The sequence below is a fragment of the Planococcus citri genome, chromosome 1, assembly GCF_950023065.1.
Source record: "Planococcus citri chromosome 1, ihPlaCitr1.1, whole genome shotgun sequence".
Classification (NCBI taxonomy): Eukaryota; Metazoa; Arthropoda; class Insecta; order Hemiptera; family Pseudococcidae; genus Planococcus; species Planococcus citri.
Genome location: NC_088677.1, coordinates 35,663,429 through 35,684,498, shown reverse-complemented (window position 1 = coordinate 35,684,498; position 21,070 = coordinate 35,663,429). Strand labels below are relative to the sequence as shown.

The 21,070-nt window shown below is 32.4% G+C and overlaps 1 protein-coding gene and 1 long non-coding RNA gene across 7 annotated transcripts in view; one reads left to right on the top strand and one right to left on the bottom strand.

Annotated features, from left to right (window-relative positions):
• The window catches only part of CalpA (calpain-A), a 33,177-nt gene that overhangs the window by 2,173 nt on the left and 9,934 nt on the right, over positions 1 to 21,070 (top strand). For 4 of the 6 annotated variants that reach the window (XR_010556216.1, XM_065344308.1, XM_065344307.1 and 1 more), the window contains exon 3: positions 20,380 to 20,559. Coding sequence is in view for 5 of the 6 variants with exons in the window: in XM_065344308.1 (XP_065200380.1) it covers positions 20,380 to 20,559 (180 nt within the window). In the remaining variant the exon portion in view is untranslated. Of the gene's footprint in view, positions 1 to 928; positions 1,276 to 3,562; positions 3,928 to 20,379; positions 20,560 to 21,070 lie in introns of those variants that run through there. The other 2 variants (XM_065344310.1, XM_065344309.1) reach the window with 2 other exon arrangements.
• On the bottom strand, positions 12,389 to 14,501 carry LOC135831654 (uncharacterized). Its single transcript, XR_010556215.1, has 2 exons — positions 14,254 to 14,501; positions 12,389 to 12,817 (listed from the first exon to the last, which is right to left on the bottom strand). It is a non-coding gene; the product is annotated as an uncharacterized LOC135831654 (long non-coding RNA).

Below are 21,070 nucleotides of genomic sequence, written 5' to 3'. Positions count from 1 at the left end.
TTAGTAATTCTTTTTTAAAATTTTTTTCTCAGTTTTTTCAATTTGATTAGATCTCAAGTATCGATTTCAATTTACCTATACTGCATTTAGTTTGAATTTAAAACTTACATAAGAACCTTTTACCTACCTACCTAACGCTATAGTTTTTTAAAATGAAAATCAATTTTGAGGTATAGGTATCATTAAAAGATATCCGATGATTTGGTTCAAGTGTATATTCTTCAACATTTCAACACAATATTTTGAACCATATATTCACTGGAACGTCTTCCTTCCCCTGTGTGAAATGAAATCTTTTCTGAAGGAAAAATTCGGGTTTGACTGTTCGAGATAAGGTAAATAGCAGATAATGAGATAATTCGTGGTTATGTTAGGTGTTTCCTATTATTAAATTTTCTTATCTCGAATCGCAAAACGAAATTTTACCTCTCATAAGCCACTTCTCTCAAAACCTAATAAGACAATCCATAAAATTTTTATGTCAAAATGTTTCTATTTCCGTCACATTTATAATAGAATCGTTACATGCAAAAAAATGTTATCATTTTATTTTAATCAGTTTTTTTCGTTTCTTGAAAAATTTGGAGTTTGTGGGTTATGAAGTGTCAGAATTTGGGTACTTATATCGATTTACTGTCATCGTAGGTACCTAGACTTACCTACCTATCATAAACGACTCAGCTAAAAACTTTCATCATGATGAATCAAGATTAAAAATTTACTCGTAAATTTATTTATATTCAGAAAGAGATGGTAGGTGAAGAATTTTCCGCGTGATAATTAAGCTTGATAAAGCTTTGATTTTTAACCGTTTAAGGTTATTAAATTCTTTTTATTACTAACGCATTTTATTTGAACTGATAAAATTGATCTTGAAGAGAGGGAAAGAAAAATGATGTTTTGATTCATGTTTTTCATACCTGTACATCGAATAGGTATGTACTTATGACTTATACTCCTTATTCAACTGTCAAACAATAACGAACCAGTTTTTATGCCATTTTATCGAATTGTCTAGTGTATTGATAGATAGGTTCATATTGTTTGTTGATTCGTAACATCGATTATGTCACAGCTTCGTGTTATCATTTGATAATTTTTCGATCGTTTTACATGAAAGACACTGCTCTAAAAAGTGAACATTTTATCGAGCTGATTTACAATTCAATGTTTTAATGTGAAAAAATGGGCATATCAAGTACCGCGAGTGAATCAGTTTCTCAAATAAATCTCAAAAATTTAAATTCACGTTTTAAAATTGTCAAATCCGATGTGGTAAGTCGATTATTTTTATTCACGTATTTTTTTTCTCTAATTTACGAAGCAAGTATACAAAGTGCATAGGTAGGTACCTATTTCAATACCTAGGTATGTACAATGTTATTCTCTCATTATTGAAATCGTGCTTATCTAAATTAGGTACAAAAGTGTTTGGTTTGTGAGTCTCACACGTGTTTATTATTTTTCACATACTATTTAAGTTTTCATGCAGCGTTGTTCGCTATAAAACCTTGATTACTTATCCACCAACAAATCCTTCAAAAGTGATGCTAAACGTGGACCATGAAATTGCACGCTTATTTAGATCATAATGAGGAAGTTGGTGATGATAAGCCTTCGCGTAGAAAAGAAATAAGATTAGGTGCCTGGCTACTACTTGAATAAGTGGAAATTTTGAATGAAATAAAATCACAGAGTTCGTATAGGTATATTTATAGACATACATACCTACATAAGTATGAATCAAGATAAGTAGGTATTAACGTAAGTCTAAGAATGAGTTATACATGTTGAATATTCACTCTAAACTATTTATTTGAACTGAGTAACTTAAAGAAAAACTGCACGATGAGGAGCCAAAAAACTCCCAATTTTTATAGTTTTCTGGGCTTGTCAACATTGTAGATTAACACACGAGGTTTCGGATTTTGGAAAAACTGATAGTAGGTACCTATATTGATTTTCATCTTATCTCTAATTTTTTTTTAAAAGATAGGTACTTATTTGATTTACTTTTGGTTTGATTTTTGATGCTAGACTGTTCCTACAGCTTTTTGAAAGAATTCAGAAAACTACAAATTTTTGAATAAAATAATGGTGAAAAAACTAGACGTTTCTTACATGGGCATTAGTGATACCCCTTTCCAAAAAAAGCAATAACAAAAACAAAAAATCATAATCTAAAACTTTCAAGTTTTTAGTCTGCCTCCAGCTTTGCTCATTTTCTTTTTAAATCAGAGTCAGATTTAGATACCTGAGGTTCGTGGGAATATAGAAAAAAAAATCAGAAAATAATATTTATTACGAGTCGTTATTGAATACTGAGATGTTGTGATTTTTCTGGATTGGCATTTTTCGTTGTTTTAAGATTCCTTATTTTTAAAAATAATTCATTCCCTCTTACATGGGAACCTGGGAGGTATGGTATTTCAACTGGAACAAACATTTTTGAACTGTACAAAGCTAGACCAAAAGATCATGTAAAAATATATCATCAGCCAAAGTTACTGATGCCGAAATGCATTTTCTGATTTTTGGTGAATTTTTGAAAATCAAATTTGGACCATGAATGAGGACATACATTTTTACCAAAATTTCGTAAAATGCTGAAATTTGATGTGTATCCTATTTTGGACATGCCAAATTTACTGGAAACAGTTTCAACATTTTTTGGGCAGTTTAACAGCCTCCAGCAGATTTTTAAAATTTGAAATTTCTACAAAATTTGACTAAATAAAGTTGCAAAACTAAAATTTACTCTATACCCTAATTTCAACACGCTGAGTTGACAAAAGAGTAGAAATTTTTATAAATTTCTCTACCTGAGTAGGTACCTCTATTTTTTTTTTGTTAATTTTTGAATTCATCTTTAACTTGATAAATTGAAAATCATAACGGATTAAGAGAAACTGCTAGAGACATACCTACTTACCTACGTATTCGCCTGGGGGGGGGGGGGGTAATCAAAGAATATCTTCCTCCCAAAGTTCTAGTTCACCTATATAGAAGAAATTGAAGAAAAGTGAATTTTCATTCAAGCGAAGTGAAAATCAATGACACAAACCAACACCTAGCATCAAGGAAAACGTAACCTAATAATTCGTCTTTTTACGCAGAATCTCGTAACAGAATCATTCATCTATAGAAAATTTTCCGGTTTTTAATTTTTCCATCCACATAGGAGAATTCAAATCATAAAATCACACAGGCCTAAAGAAAAAAATTCAATTTTTTTACCTTCTTACGATATGACCTTATCTCGTTCATTGACCTGGCCAAAAATACCTCGCCATAAAATCGTAAACACAGAGCACCTTGCGAAAGAGAAAAAAATGTCACAACGATACCCATCAAACCCACATTTCCTGAAACACTGGGTACCTGAACTGAAGTCTGAAAGTGAAACAAAGTAAAATTTACGACTTCGATTACTACATTTTTGTACAGCTGTTTTTTAACCACGATAACCTGCACGATACTTAAGTATTACTTAAATGGCAGCACTGTAGATGGGAAGCACCAATCCTCCCTCCTGGTTTTAGATATCATCCGAAAAGAGAAATGTATTAAACAGACAGGATACAACGTTAACGTTTTTCCTTCAGTGTAATAATAATACCAGTTTTGGAAGCCGCTTGTTTTTATAGAAGTAATTTCGTATTGAAAACATTACCGGTTAGTCGTAGTTCGGTGGTTGTACAATAATTACTCGATGTGTTTTTAAAAAAATAAGCTCAATTTTACGCACCTATTCTGTGATATTTTGTCGCGAGTTGGTACCTACCTGGAAAATCGTTCGATATGGGAGATAAAATGGAAGAAGTGTGTATCAAAGAGGCCACCGATGCGGGAGATCTGAAGCAAGATCCATTCTTACAAAATCTCAACGATAGGACCTTATTGCCATCTATTTACAATTTGAAAATCGTGAGTGATTATTTTATTTTTTTGCAATTTTCCACCGAATAGGATAAACAGGTGTTTTTTTTAACCTATATGCGTATGAGGATATTTGAAGATGTATGTAGGTATCGATTTAAAAGCACAACAGGTGTTAACTATAGCAATGTATGATCTTTCTGCTAAAAATGTATTTCTATTTCCTACCTATTTGAAAGTATAGGCCTATGAATCGATATTTTTCGGTTCTTTTAGTATAGGTAATCCTTCCTATTCACTTCTGCCAGGTTCCACCCAAGTTCAACTTTCATCTAAAATTAAAAAGTACCCCAACAAGGAACATTGCCAGAGGCCTGAAATCTACCAAATTACGTACACACATATGTTAGGTAGCAAACAAACGTTTTTTTTTGTATGTATGTACCACAAGTGAGAATATGCATAGCACGGTTCGCTTGTAACTATATCGTGTCGATGTCAAAAACCTCCAGTTGCTGTAGGGGAATGAATTTTTCTTTTGAACATGGGTGGCAGTTGGTTTTTAATGAGAGTTTAAAAATAGTTCTGAAAGGACGAAATGTATAAATCGTAATCACATAAGATCTTCTCCATGAAAGAAGTCTTTTAAAAATGTGCTTTGAAACGTTAAATGCGATAAATTTCAATATCAAGTTCATGCCATGTGCTCTCGTCTTTCTTTTCTATAATTAATTGCAACGAGGAGGATTTGCGGGAGTCTGGAGAATAACCCTTCGTTACCCCTCCTCCTTCCATTGAAGCAGGAGATGTGTGGAAATTGAGTTTAGGATTTCGAGAATGTAGACGTAGGGGGAGGTGGTGGAGGCTTTGAATGTTTCGTTTATGATCAAATAAAAGGAAAAAAGTACCCAAGTCTGCCCCGAAAGCTGTAAATTTTTTCAAAGTTTATGCACTTTCCTTTTTTAATTTCGTAAGTGAGAGATTTAGGCAATTTTTATAATTCGTTAATCTACATAGTTAAATTTTTCTTCGTTATTCATCTCTCGTTTCATTTTAAAATTTAAACATATGATTCGAAAAATGAGGACAATAAGTGTCATTTTTTTCTGAAAGGAGAGCTGCAGCAAGGTGGAAATTAGGCAGAAATTGAACTCGTATCTCGAGTTTTTCAACTCATTGATGTTAACTCCCAGAGTCCTACAAATTGAATAAATAAATTTCAAAAAGATGAAAAAACTTGAGCGTAAGATTTTGAAATCGTAGGTACGTAGAGTGTAATTAATTTTTTTAGGAAGCTTATTCGTATTTGAGATATTTCGAACAAGATTCAAAAACCTCAATTTTATTGAGCTCTTCATTTATTTACTTGCATTTTTCAAATAGGGCAACCTGTGTTTGGAGTTGGATCTACCAATTTCCAAAGTCGACGGAAGCTAGGAAATCTTATTTTACTCGTACTTTTGAATCTATATCGAAGAACTTTTTATGTAGGAATTGTGTTTCAGAAATCAATAAATTCAGCATCCAATGAGAATTCCGTCAAAGTTGTCACTTTCAAAATATTTTCTGAACAGAATTCAACTTTGAAAACAATGATACATTTTTTCAACGAAGGGGGAGGAGGAGAAGGGTAATCACCTTTCCTGGTCTCTCGTTTTAGAAGCACAAATTTTCAAGATTTTCTCATAAATTAAAAAGTTTTCAATTTTTATTTTATGTTATTTTTTTTTAAACTGAAAATGTTTTCATTTTTTTGAAATCTGGAACATTGAGAAACTTGCAAATTTATATTAAAAATGGTAAGGAGATGGAAATGTCTTTATAGCAAGTTCTTCAACAGCGCATCTGTAGATTATTTTAAAATGAAATTTTAGATTTCTCATAAATCTTGAAAGGAGGGTAGTGTTGGTCAGTGAGGAGAGGGGAGGAGGGAAAAACGATGCTCTTCTTCATGGGTCCATTAATGGGATAAACATCAAATTTTATTTTCCTGAATTTACTAAACACCCTGTCATTTTGATTCATGATGCAGATTACGTATGTCTTTCGAGAACTTGACATTAGTCAATGTTTCATTCGAGTATTTTAATTCTTTAGTTTAGAGGGGAGGTGAGTGAAGAGTGAAGATGAAACAGTGCCAGTGTTTCTTCTTTCAGTAAGCTCGACGGAAATGCATTTTTAATTGAAATGTTGAATTGAGATTTCTTTCATAGTGTCACACGAAAAGTAATTTCCACTTTGTAGTGTACCTACATCTAAGTGCCTACTTCTTTTATTTTGATGCAATTTTTGAAATCAAGCAGATTGATGAGTTTCATTTTCATTTTTCCTTTCACTTTTGAAAAGTTTGCTGGAGTTTTATTTTATTTTACTTAATTAATTTCTTTAATTAAGAAACGAAACCCCTTATTATATTTCTAAAACTAAACTCGTAGTCATGAAAGTTTTATTACCTCGTGAAATGTGTATGTTCACTTATACCATGGTACTCGTACGTTCAAATTTCATGCGTTATAAAATGAATTTTATGTGGTTTCGCACCTAGTAGATATCTATTTTTAATGTTTCGTATGATTATACCGTGTACGTCTACCTTATACCTAGGTGATATCACACCTTTGCCCAGAACTATTTTATGCTATAGTGGTAGGTAAGGTACCTAAATAGCAAATTGTGGAAAAGCTCGATATGATTTCATAGATGTATCATGTTACTTATTTATTTCTACACTTTGAAAACAATTAGAATTTCTGCATCAAAGCCTTGTTCCAAGACTAATATTCACACGTTTTTATCCAACACCACTTGATCGCCTAAATACTTGAACAGATATTCGAACAAAAATATCTAACCTACACGTACCATAGACATATACGAGTATGTATGCATGCAGATACAAGTAGATTTTTTTCACGTACAAATTCATCGCATCACCATTGTAATTACCATAAATAAAATTAGTTCTACGAAATTATTTGGGCGTGTTTCACCGCACGAAAAAGAACGACCAATTTCGATAGGTAGAGGTGCTGTATCTTCCATGTGAGATGGTGCGAGTCGGAGCTCGAGTCGTTCAACTATTCACGTATAAAGGTGGGTCGGTAGGTCTATTAAACGGTCAAGTTTGCCTTAACCAACCTTTTACATTGCATGAAAAGGTTAATGAGATAAGACAGCAGAGATAAGAAACTCGTATTACGGAAGCTCGGAACTTTTTGTGCTTGAATGAGAGAAAAAGAGAGAGAGGGGCACCCTAACGATGGAAATAGGAAATACCTGTACAAAGTGTTAACTTGCGAAATTATAGGTCGTTGTTATTTAAATCGCGAACAAATTGCTGGTAAAGTTCACTTGGTTGATTAAATGTCGCAAAGTTGGATGATTTCTGTCAATTATTTAGTATCCTATACCATGTAGGCTATGTCGTCACTTTGTTTTCGATAATATCTTTGTACATCTCGTTCATTATAATTAATACAGACAACTTTTATTGTTTCGTCATCGTCATAGATGATTTAAATGTACATTTACGTTAGCTTAATAAGTATGCAACTTGATCGAATAGAATATCGTTGACGGGCACGAGTGCGTAATATTGTGGTGGATTTTTTCCACTGTATGGAAAGAGTTATTCGAGCGTAATATACCTATCGGTCTCGCTGCATTTCCTCGTCTATTTAACAATTTTCAGCCAAACTTTCCTCGTTTATTCGATCGCGTGTGGTTTATTTGAAAATTTTGTATCCGGTGACGCCCTCTCGAAATACATAAAAATTCGATTTTACAACAGCTCTCTGTACCATTAACGCTTACGTAGGTATAGGTAGAGGCACTTAAGTCTCGCAGAATTGGTTCAAAGAATATAGATCTACCTATTTTGTCTCATTGTCGATCGATGAATCAGCTATGTATGTACTTACTACATACCTATTAGAGAAAGATCAGTAACCATAGTTTTGCTCCAAATATAGACAGATACCGTACGAAAAAAGCTCGACAACTCGACGATCATCGAATCAATTTTCATTTTCGATCACGATGAGGAGCATGTTTCCTCGATTACGTAATTGTTTATCACACGAACGTGTCCCTAAACAAGATACTATCTAGATGACAACATGGCTATATATTGCGAACCGGTTGAAAAAATTAATCCTTCGAAGCGTCGTGTATCATGTACACAGTATAATATAAACATTGCCACCAGTAACGGAATTTTAATATGTACCTTGCAGGGGCTTGTTTTTATGCTCTGCACAAAGGTAAAGGTATAAGTATTAACGTAACTTGATTACCGGTGTGGAATTCGATGAGGTATACGTTTATATTTGGCCGATTTACCGGTATAGGGTGATTATTAAAGTAAGATACTTCGATGTAATTGCTGCGAGATAATTAATATATGACTGGCATATTGGACGTTGATGGAGAATAGAGGTATTACGTATAGCTATAGCTACTTGCTAAGGTTTTTTAATTCATATTTTTTATGTGAAAATTTTTCATTTTTTCCAAATTTGAATTTGTCTCAGGTAAATAAAATATAAGTTACATTTTTTTCCTCAAATAAATGAGTGTATTATTGATAGGTAGGTACTCATGATTTTGTAATTTTTTGAATGAAATTCTGTTACCTTGCTAGAAAATTATTTTGCAAAAAATACCAAAACAAATCGAAATGCTGGAAGCCACAAAAAAGTGAGTTTTTCTGTGTACCTATACTTTTTGCGGACGACTTACATAGGACAAAATTGTTAATTTATTGGATTATCCGATTAAAATGGCCTAAGGTTAGTGAAGGACCAGTTTTGGTGGAACAGTAGGGGAAAAAAGAGGAGGGAAGAAAAAAACCTGTCTTTGTTCTCGGAAACGATGTACAAATTCAAAAAATGTTTAAAATTGCTTCAAAAGTTTGTCAATTTTTACAAAACAGTCAAAAAATTATTGTGAATATCACCAAATTTTTAATGAACTGGGTACATACACTCTTCATTTGATTTTTTGACTGTTTATTTTTATGTCCTGTTTTATATTTTTTAAAGGCCATTTTCGAAGTACGAGCATTTAAATGCATAGATATTAGATAGGTACGGTTTCCATGAAAAAGGACTAAGTTATGGTTAAAATGTATTATTCGATCTGTTAGTTCCTTCCTAGAGCTCGTCGATGATGCTGAGGTAATTTAAATTTCATATTTTTTATACCTCTTATTACGAAAATTTCAGGTACCTAGGTAAATTAATTTTTCGATTTGTGATGAATTTAAAAAAATCTAAAATTGGCCATTTTCGCTGATTAATTTTTTTTTAAACACATAAATACATATTTCTGTTCAGTAAAAATGATGGAAATTGATATTGAATTAAGTCTATCGAACCGAATTTCATAATTTCCAGTCATTTTTAAAAGCTTCCAGCACGATTTCCGATTTCTCTTCTCTACAAAGGGAACAAAAATTGATTTGGACAGCTAAATATCGGGCTGTGGCTTATTCTTGAAACTTTTTACGAAATTATTCGTATTTGGGTCGATTTCCACGAAGACACTCGAGTGTGTTTTTATGACATAATCGCCAAACAATCAAAAAATCATAAATTCTTTGTTGGTGGGAAAACTCGAAATTTGCACGAACAGCAGTTTATATTCTCTGAAATCAACTCCTCGAATCAGAATTTCCCTTCCCAATTCTCAGCCATTTTAGATTCTCCAGAGAGATTTTTGATTTCTCCAGAATTTCTAAATTTCTGCAAAAAATCCGGAATGAATTAAGCCACAATTTGATTTTTACTTTTAGCTGCTCAAATTCATTTCTGTCGTTCTTTTGCAAAAATTCAAAAATTCTTGAGAAATCTAAAATCTCGCTGGATGCTTCAGAATGAATAAATGATGACCTTTTTTTTTTGAAAAAAGTCAAAAATTGCCCATTATGGCCAATTTTAGATTATTACAAAAATTCTCCAAAAATCGAAAAATGCACGGGATTGCACCCCCCCCCCCCTGAGATTTGATTATTTACATACGTAAAAAAAATGAATTTCAGCAATTGGGTATATGAAGTCTGAAAACATACCAATTTTTATTCCATGGTTTTCTCTGTCGTTTTTCTAAATTTTTGATCCAGAAAATTTTGATTTCAGTTCTCATATATTTCATTCAATTCCAAGAAATAATTCATCATCTTATTTCTTAAAATTCTAGTCCTTATGTTTGTATAAGTAAGTAGGTAGGTTTTATTGTAGTCTGTGTATTTTACAAGACTCATTATTTTCAACATTCATTCGCAGATACCTACCTATTTGTTTTTCATGTAAGCGCACTAATACGAATTCTCATTTTTTCGGTTAATTGGTTAAGAATGCATTTATCATCACAAATTAGCACCGCGTTGCTCATTTCCTGTGCTTATTATTGTCATTATGAAAATACGTACTAACCTAACCTGCATTTCGAAAGTTTTTCTACGCGATTATTATCTTGTCCTGTGGAGAATCCTTTGTATATGCTTGCAAAAAGAATAGAAGATTTATGTGCTTTAAAAGTGAAAAATAGATGTCATTATGTATAGTGCTTTTTTATTGATAGGTAGTTCATTATAATTTCGCGGGTATGAAATTAGATGTAGACAGGTAGCAAAACATGCACACCTATACATCAATTAGGAACTTGAATTTGTTCCACCTGTAACTGATGTTAATTGCAACGTTAATGTCGCATAAAATTTAATATTGCTCGAATTGATTTTCAACGTAGGTAGGATGTACATGAAATCGGCGTTCAATATATGGCAAAAAACTAAAAAGTTTGCTATGAATTTTCATCTCAACTGCAGTTTAAACGTGTCTGTTTATAAATGATTCGTATTTAAAAGAGTTTCTTTATAACACGATTTCTTGAGAATTTTAAAGATTAAGTAATTGGTTTAAAATCACGTATTGACATAAGCTGCAAATATTTTCAAAGTACCTTAAGGAGAAAATGATTTTCGTAAGTATTGAATTACAAATGATTAGAAAAAAAATCCGTTTTTTATTGTATCTCGTTAAAAGTATTTCCTAGTATTTGGAATTACCAGCCTTGACCTGACTTTAGCATTAGATTGGGCCTATGAATAATTTATTTGGTGAGAAAAATTTCCTTAGTTGTTCAACACATTCCAAAACCTATTCATTTACCAATTCCAGTTTAGTGTATTAAACCTCGAATGTCGATTGCATGTCAGGGTATCATTCATTTGAAAACAAAACTTCGAATTTAGGTAATTGTTTCCCGAAGTAACAAAAACTTTTTCGTTTTAAAATAACTAACATAAAATGAAATGGAAGCCAGATTTCGATCAAAAATAGGTATTTGACCTACGTACCTACTTCGGTTTTGTGCCAAAAAATGCAATAAAGTTGCATCGAAATGCAAATGTTGAATTCACTGGTGAAAACAAAAAAACATATGCAAAAAATTTAGCATGAGTAGACATTAGTTCTCGGTTTTTCGTAGATTAAATCCCATTCATAAACATCCAATAGCTATTTTATCTGGTATTAAAATATGCTGAGAAAAATCTATGCACATTCAATATTGAAATTCAATAAACATACATTAACGTGCAATGATCTCCTCTTTGAATTTATTATTATAAACGTAGACTAAAAAGTATGCGAATGCTGGCAATTGCGCTGAATAAGTAAACATTTCTTGTAGGTACCTAGTACCTACTCGGATAATCTCGCCTGGAATATTTTATTATTGAAATCAAGCAGTTAGCAGGTGTTGCAAATTTTCCAACATCTTAATGCAATAATCGCCATTGGTGTTTTTTTATAATCATAATAATATAAATTTTTTAACGCTTCAATTAAAATCAAAGATTCCCAAGAATGCTGGCTAATTTTACGTGTAAAAACTTATGCATCTTTTTGGGTAGGTAGGTAACATAATGAGAAGAACTGCTCAGTGCTCGTCGTAAAACTTCCAATAAATTGTCGAACCAAAATTTCGGTGGTATCGATGAAGCAGATTTTTGTAAACTGGTTTTGTCTGGGTCTGACCTGAGGCTTGATATTCGTTTTCATTGTTGTAAGCACGATGCACGAATGTTACAAGTTGACCTTCAAGCGTGAATGATTCACTATATAATACTCGTACATAACACTGGGCCATCTTTAGATTAGAATAACTTGGGAAATAATTAGACCGCGACGTTCAACTCATCTCCTCAAAAATGAAATTAACTTTATCGTTTTCAGTTTTTCAAGTTTTCATTTCCTTTTGCCAATTTTATCTTTCAAACTTTTAGTTTCATTCTCTCGAAAATTGAGATAGAAGCTAGGCTAACGCTCGTGTAGGTAGTCTATGTAGTCTATGCTTAATTACTAAATTTCCACACACCGTGTAAACTAACGTAAAACTGCAATGTATGTGTGACCCTTTTTTTTCACTTTTTCGTGATGTGGTTACGAACTCCTATGGAGTATGAGAGGTGAACGACACAATGATAAGTGGGACATACGAGGTATTCAATATGTTGCTATCCTCGAAAAATATTCCGCTACATAAGCGTGACTATCATTTTAGCCTATCGATTAAGTCTCAGTCACGCGGTATCAAATTATCGATATTTATATTAAATGTAAATACGAGTATGAGACCCACTGCTCCTTGAATTATTCTGTAAAAAAAAAATGAAAATCTCTGAAAATCACATCTCTCATAAACGCATTCATTCCATCGAGAAGAAGTTCAAGATTCCCCTCGATGATGGGTATTTTTTCACGTTTGTCTGGTTTTAAGAACCGAAGAGGCGAAGATGCTGCGCTGCGTCTCATCGCGATTCACTTTCTTGATAATTGGTCACTTTGGAAGCAAAGTAAATTCCTCCGCAGAACTGCATGTACACTTGGACGTTTTACGATAAGCCACAAGACGTATCATCTGAAAAAACTAACTAAAAATACATTAAAACAGAGAGAAAGTACCTACCAAAGATAGATATAATTAAATTACGATGAAGAAAGTACCTAAAAATTTAGGCTAAACCACAATTTGAAATGATAAAATGTTTTAAGATAACTTGGGACGTTTTATGACAATTACTTTACCATCGAGAATTGAAATTAATTATTTTATTAAGTGCGGAATTAGGTATAGGAAGAAATTCAATGCTACCGAACGTTCGTAAAATTATGTCGATTAGTGATTTTCACGCAGGTACGTATAGGTAATTTTATGGAATTCAAAAAAAAAAAAAAAAAGAAGTCGAAATGATTTGTAGGTACGTCTGTAAACTACCTACTCGTAGGTAAATATTTGATCATTTTTTTAAAACTTTCATAATCACATCCTCTCCCCCCCCCCCGTTGCAAAATTATAATTTTTTATTATTTAAAAAAAAAAATTTACTCCTGAACATATTTCTGAAAATTTTCATCCCAGATTCTATAAACTCAGCAGAAAATGATTGGATGTGATCAGATCAAATCTGGACAATCCCTGGATCCAATTCAATCAGTCCAGATCTGATCATACCAGTTTGATCAGATCAGAGATCAGAGCTATTATCTTGATCGGATAGATCTGTTCAGATCAGATCAAATCTCATCGTTTTCCACTAGGAATGAATTTCACGAAAAACGTAATGAAACAAATTTAATTATCTTCACGATTATTGGTTTGCGCGAACTAGCAGGAAAATTATTGAAAATAAAAATAAAAATTATTGAAAATGTCGTTAAAATCGTCGGGAAAAAATGGGTCAAAATAGCATAGAAAATAGCACAAAAATTGGCTAAAATTCAAAAATCGTTGAAATTGTCCATAAAATTTTATGAAAATTGTCGAAAATAACTAAGAAATTATTTACGATGCAAAAATTGTTGAACAATGCAGGATTACATGAAATGAGCATATATAGGTAGAGGTACTGAATTAGAATTTGAAACAACAATAAGTACAAATAATGCTCTTAAATGTAGAAAACATTTCCAATTAATAAATGTGATCAAAAATTTCAATAGATAGGTATTCAACAGTTATAACTTACAATAAGCTTAGGATGGTTTAAAATACAATAATTTTCAAAACGGAGCAAAAATTTGTTAAATTGTGTAAAAATTTCAAAAATGGCATCACGATTAAAATATTGCAAAAATTGATTAAAATGATTAAAACAAATTGTTCAAATGGAGATTTGCAAATATTCTAAAAAAATGCAAAAATCTGTGCAAAAAATTAGAAATGGAACCAGAAATGTTGTAGAAATATCACTAAAATTTACTGATATGGCTTAGAAAGGAACTGAAAACTGAATAATTATGGAATAAAAATGATCAAAAAGCGTATAAAAAGTGTAAAAATGTAATTTAAATTATTAGAAATACATACTTCAGCAAAATATTGTTGGATTTTGTACAAATGTGATTCTAAATGATGAAATGGAAATAAAAACCGTTTACTATTACGTCAGGAAAATCTCATTAGTTAGTTAGGTAGGTAGGTACGTAGATTTGCCCAAATGGAAAGTATTGCACATAATATGTTCGTTGAGAGATAATTCAGTGTAGAGAAGATATGGATCATTTGGTTTGTACTCGTATTTCAAGCTTTATTATGGAACATTTTATATGAACCTATTTATACTTACGAACAAAAAAAGTTTACAACTTCAATGTCATTGTTAATGGTAACGGAAGTTTTTTTTATTATCTGCTACGAAGAGGAGAGGGAGTCATAAAAAACTGCATGGCAGAAAAGGAGGGTTGAAAAGTGTAAACGGTGTAAAGAAAAAGTATAATATTTCTAGAGCGAAGGGGGAAGAAGAAGATACAAGTAAAATTGTAAAAATTTACGATTGTAGAACATAAGGAGCCCATTAAGCTATTTGAATGATTGCATATGTCGCGTATTGAAGGCGCTATATGAAAATGTCATTCATGAAACTATCGAATTAGGTAAGTATTAGAGGTACCTAAATGCTTCTAGTGTGGGAATCAATTCCCAACCTCACCAGAACTTTGGTTTCGCGTATTTTTTAAAAATATGTAGGCCTAGCATTACATGCTCCAAAAACAGTATCCAATTTTTAACAAACCCACACGAAAATGATCGGCGACAATGCGGCGATTCTTAAAGCGTACGTATCAGTTATCGTGTTAATTAATTAAATACATTGTAGTTAAATTAACAATCGACCTTAAACGAGACATATTACCAAACAAATGGTTTAATGCGCTATATGCGTGAGTAAAAATGGTCCTCGCGGGAACGAATTGTTAAATAAACCACTTGGTAATTAAGCGAAGTGAATTACATTTTGAGACTGTGCACGTACACGAGACAGCTCGGCGCGGGGTATTCGAATGCGTGTGGTGTGATGTTGCATCGTAGTGTAAATGAATGATTCATTAGTGTAAATGGCAAATGCATAAGTTTAAGTACGAAAAACGTGTCGACGTAAAAGCTAAACTAATATAAATAACTACTTTTTGACGCTGTTTATCATGCAAGAATATTGCTGTAGATTAGAAGCGTTCTGTGTTCTATGTTTTTACAAGATACAGTAAAATTTATTCCACGTTGCTCGTATGCGATGGACATGCACATTCGTATTTAGATATATGTACGTGAACTGCATCGGTAGACCACGAGAACTCTTCTGAAGTCTGAGAGGATAGTCGTAGAAACTTCCGAATTACTTTGATAAACAAGAAAATACCTAGTGGAAATATTTTACGAGGTGTGCAGCAGCAGCACGTAAATTTTAAAGAAAACCGTCAACGAGTAAATTGCCCGTTATGATGAGATATTTTGATGTATGAGTATTTGGGTACTCCAAGGTCGTAAATTAGTATTATTTACAAAATGAGGTGGAAAATGAGGAATGAAGGGAGCAGCAGACCAGTAAACTTGAATCATGGTTGAACGAAACAACGGAAAAGCCTGGTTTTGATGAAGTAGGTATTTTTTTTTTTTTTTTTGAATGAACAAAGACGAATTAAAGTTCTTATATTAAAAATTATGTCATTGTTGTTACATGAAAACAAAGGATGTTTTGACGCGAATTTTTGACCGAATTACTGTGATGTGATTTAACGAAAAGTCGAGTAGGTACTGTATTTGTTAGGATACCTAGTGAAAGTTGGGCCGAGGAGTGACTTTTCTTCAGGTTTTTAGTGTCTGGGATCACGATAAGCTCATTCTTGAAAATTCAGGAAAACCGAAAATTTTCGGAAATGAGTTCAGGGTCGAATTAAATTTACACTGAGGGTGTAGTCCATTTAGATTTTGAATTCCCTGAGATCCAGTTGGATTCAAATTCTGATCGTATTGAATCTGTTCAGGCCTGATCCGATCAAATCATTTTCACCTGAGTAAGATTACCTACTTCTCATCAACTAGACCCACCGTAAACCTACTTCTATATTCAGCTCATCTAAACGAGAAAAGTAGGAGGAAGATCACTGGAGAATGAAGAAAATAATAATTAATTTACAAAACTAAATAATTTTTAAAAAAGCATCAACAGTCAAATTAACTTATCACAACACACCTCGAACTCACTCTCCAGATGTTAATGCTCATTCAAAAGCTTACGAAAGCCGCACCCTTTTCCAGTTTCATCCCTATACGTACAAGTTCGTCTTTACTTTCGTCACATTTATTGAGCAACGAAAGAAAAAGTGTTCCTGGTAAACCTTTACTCGTGTACGTAATTCGATTTACGTTCCACGTTCCAGTCCCAGCAGCATTTTCTATCGAATAATTTCATTTCGCAGCCACTTGTGGATTTTACTCATTATAAAGGTCACTGTTACAACCGTCGTCGCTGTCGTAAAACATTCAGCATGTGGTTTTTAGCCGAAACGACGCTAGATTGCGTTAAAAATTGGATTACCAGCCGTAGGTCCGATCGATATTTACCATCTGCGAAGAAATGGCGCCCAAAAGTCGGCATAATTCGGCACATAAATGAAATTCCTAAAATAAAACTGTAGACCCCTATGTAAGCGACTGATGTCCTTACTCTCAAGTCGAGTGTTTATTTTATATTAATAAAGAGTAAAAAATGCCGTATCGTTTTCGGAACATAGACTATTACAAGGTGAGTCACTTTTGAAGGATATAATGTTCGTAATTTCTACGCTGCTGCTGATGCTTTTGATAATACACAAAAAGAGAGGCCTACGAATTACTCAATTCTCTTATAATTGTATTGCGCCGAATTTCTCATCGCACGAGTACTGCCATTTAGATTTCATTTTGTAGATTCTTCGTTATAATTTGAGAATTCAAACTGACTCGCACTAGAATTACTTACTCGTAGAATCGATTGCGTCTAATTTTAAATTTCACGTAGTTGCGGATTCATTTTTAAAAATAAGTTGGAATTCAAACGTACATTTTCGTGGAATAATATGTACCTACTACGAATCGATATATCATAGCTGTGTAGTTTGTAGCTTGGAGATTTTAACGATGTGCGAAATTCACGCAGTAATTTTTCGCACAGATTCTCCGGTTACAGGTACCTATTAGACCTGGTTACCTTTTTGTCAGGTAATGAAATTGTCATGCTTCATGCTGATGGCTGATGTTTTGTCAATGATAATACCTATTCAAACGGTGTTGCCTGATACGAATTTCAAAATATTTCGAACACCTGGATAGGAAGAAAAATTTAAGAGCAAATTCCAGAGCGTGAATTTTGAAATTATCAATGAAATTTTGCACACTGTCAGAGGCAATTTTTTATTTGAATCAAATTTTTGGCCATTTAAAAAAAAATCCGAATTAAATTCATTTTTATAGATAAGTTGATGATTATGTAAGATGCACTTTTAAATGAAGTTAGACTTGCGCCCGACTAATATAGGTAGGTAATTAATGTTTGGATTCTTTGTTGACAAAATAAATCGACGAGAGGTGTTAGCATTTTCAGGAATAGTTATGTATTTTTTATGGTTTGTTATTAAGTCAGGAAAAGTCTCATGTCATGTTAGTAAAGTTGCGTGTTCAAAAACGATACGCATTTAGATTACAGTCTTCGAAATTTTCCTCACGAAAAATTATTAAAAAAAACATAAGGTATGTATTTAATTGGTGCTGTTTTTTTTAAATCACGAAAAGTGACTGAAAAATCAGTTGAAATACATTATATGTACCTACTTACTTATTTACCTGAATTTTTTGAAATGCTCAAGAATACTTGAATAATACTACTCAGATTTATTTTTTTTTTAATTAAAAAAAATTATAAACATTGTCAAAAAAGTGAAATAAAATTTGATTTTGTATCAATTGTAAAAACACCCCAAAAAATTGCTAGGTAGGTTACCTTTTTTTCTGCATACTTTCCATTTCCATTTTTTTTTCAAGTTTACATGCCTCAAGCCTTCGTCTATTCAAGTCAAATTGCTACCAATATTTGATTGCCATTTTTTCTCAATTTTTTTTTGCAATTTTTCATTCTTAAAGACAATTTTCAACTTCTTCAACAATTCTACCGTCAGTTTTCACTTCGAAATTTCAATCAAATTCTAAAACGAGTTAGCTACTCAGAAATAGAATCCTAAATCTGACCCTGAACAAAAAGATGCTCTTCGAAGCAGTTCAGAAATCTTCCTCTGTTTCCATTAAATGCAAAAAACAAATAAAACTCGTTTGAATTAAAATTGATCATTGGCCAGCTCGTAATTGTCCGTTGGTAAACTTACACTCGCACATCTTTGAAATACTGTTTTGTATTTCTTTCATCGTTCTGGTAAATGGAATAAGCGCGAAGTCAGATGAAACATGCGGTTTTAATATTTTTGGCATTCGATTTTATGTTTTAAACAATATACCGACATTTTCAAGTCTACGATTTTATAGCTCTTTTCAATGAACTGGCCACTTTTCACTATACTATGCGACTTTTCATCTTCATATACGAATACGATGGATTCGTCGATCGAATTTAAATATAAATTGTGGATATGATAGCTCATATTATTCGTATATAGCTATGCGAGAAAACAGGAAACACCCAGGAATTCGTGGAATTTGCTCATCAAAATGCATACCATGTCACTATAATGACCAACATAATAATTCATAATGAAAGTTATAATAACGTTACAATAACGAGTAATTTTCGAAGGAAAAAATTCAAAATACCGACTGCACTTTCGTTTTCAACACCTGTTTCATGCTCAGCTAATTCCACCTTTAAAACGTATCTGTTCTGGTAGGCTTTTTTCAAAAAATATCGTTAGACCTATCAATTAAGCCTAAAATGTAACTCTTTAACGTATTATAAAGCTTCTTTCGAAAGAACATTTTGTTTTGAACAAAGTCCAAAATTATTGCTACCGAGACATATAGTTTTATGGTTCATTAGACGGAAATTCAGTGTGAATAATTATTATTTGTGGGTGTTTTTATTACAGTAGACATTTCTGATCTGATGTTAAGATATACTTAATTCAATTTAAAAGACTACTAAACGTAATATTTATCACGTGATTATTTTATCTTAGGTAAAATCTGTTTGAAATTGTTGGTTGGTAGGTAGATAGGTAATTAACAAAACAACCAGGTAATTACAGATATTTTTTAAAAAAATAGAACAGCGTTCATCATCTCATATTCTGAACACTCACGTAGGCTATTTCCTTTTTCTTAACACCGCAAATGATAACTTTTGAAGTAGGTACAAGAAAATTAAATGAATTCTACGTGCTCGACAAAAAAAATCATCGAATACTTTCACTCCTTTGAAATAGGACGTATCGTATATGTAGATGTAGGTACGTTTTCGTACTCCAAAATCCACTCTCACCCACGTTAATAACCGTGATTTTTGCAAACGCTTCGTTACGCATGGAATACAAAATATGTACACGCTTTAGAGAGAAATGTCGACCAGTCTGGTGCTAAAAGGCACAATGCCAGCTTTATAATAATACAGTTGACAAATACCACATTTAAAAGCTATAATTTTAATAAAATTAATGACTGGGAGAATTACCGTGTTCCCTTCAAAAATGCTTCATCTTGAACACTACCCAACTTAACATATTATAGTAAACAAAACGAGAGGCAAAATATACCTACCTACTCGTATATACAAGATATATAATATCAAATAAATTACGAAAAAAATAACATCGAATTATTTATTTAATCGACGAAGAAAAATATTGCAATTTTAATATGTTGAATGAGATTTAACTCATTTTATAAAATGTTGTACAACTACGTTATCAAAAAAGTTAATTTTGCTCGACGAGATCACCTTTAATAATTGCGGTAATCTGCATCAAAAATACCGACAAGAGGATTGCGAACTTCTGTAATTTCGTGTTATAGGCCAAATGTTATCGATCGAGCGTAGTTAAATAATGCCAGATTGAGACGTTTACCGGCTATACTTAATCGTGTTTTTAAAATGTGATACATTTTTTTCTTATTTTTAACACCGAAATTATAAATATTGTGGATTGTAACATATTGTTTACATTTTTGTTGCAGCTTGGAGAAAAAGGATCCGGATTCAGACAAAGAGCCGGAGAGGCGCAGGATTTTTACAAATTGAGAGATGAATTGGTTGAACGTCAAGAATTATTTGAAGATCCGGATTTTAAAGCTGTTAGCGCATCATTGTATTACAGTCAACAATCCCCGAGATCGTTCGAATGGCTTCGTCCTATGGTGGGTTGTTTAACTATTTATCCTTATCTTATCTATTAGTATAGATACCCCTATCTGTAGATATAGAATCACGTGGCGTGAGTCAAAACGAGCTTTAACTCGTGAAAAAAATGATTACTTACCAAAAATGTAACATTTTCAGCAATTTTATTTTTTTTTTTTAAAATCGAAATTTTCAATGAATTCTAAAAATTTATGGGTAATTTTTACCAACAACTCAAAAATACCTACCCTATAATATTGAAAATAATGGACATTTTTTGATTTTTTCATACGTATTCTAAACTTGGATTTTGGGGACTAAAATTTCGGATTGTAGGATTTGATGATTTATTTAGGGGCTCTTTAGGTTTTCAGAAGATTTTTCTCATGTTGTGAGCCATGGTTTGAGTGACCTAATGAATTATTGGTTCTCGCCCATTCTGATTCTGACAATCATTTGATATCCTAAAATCAAAACTAGGCTCTCAATAGTCAAATACGTCAATAAGAAGATAAAGTGTGAGAAAGG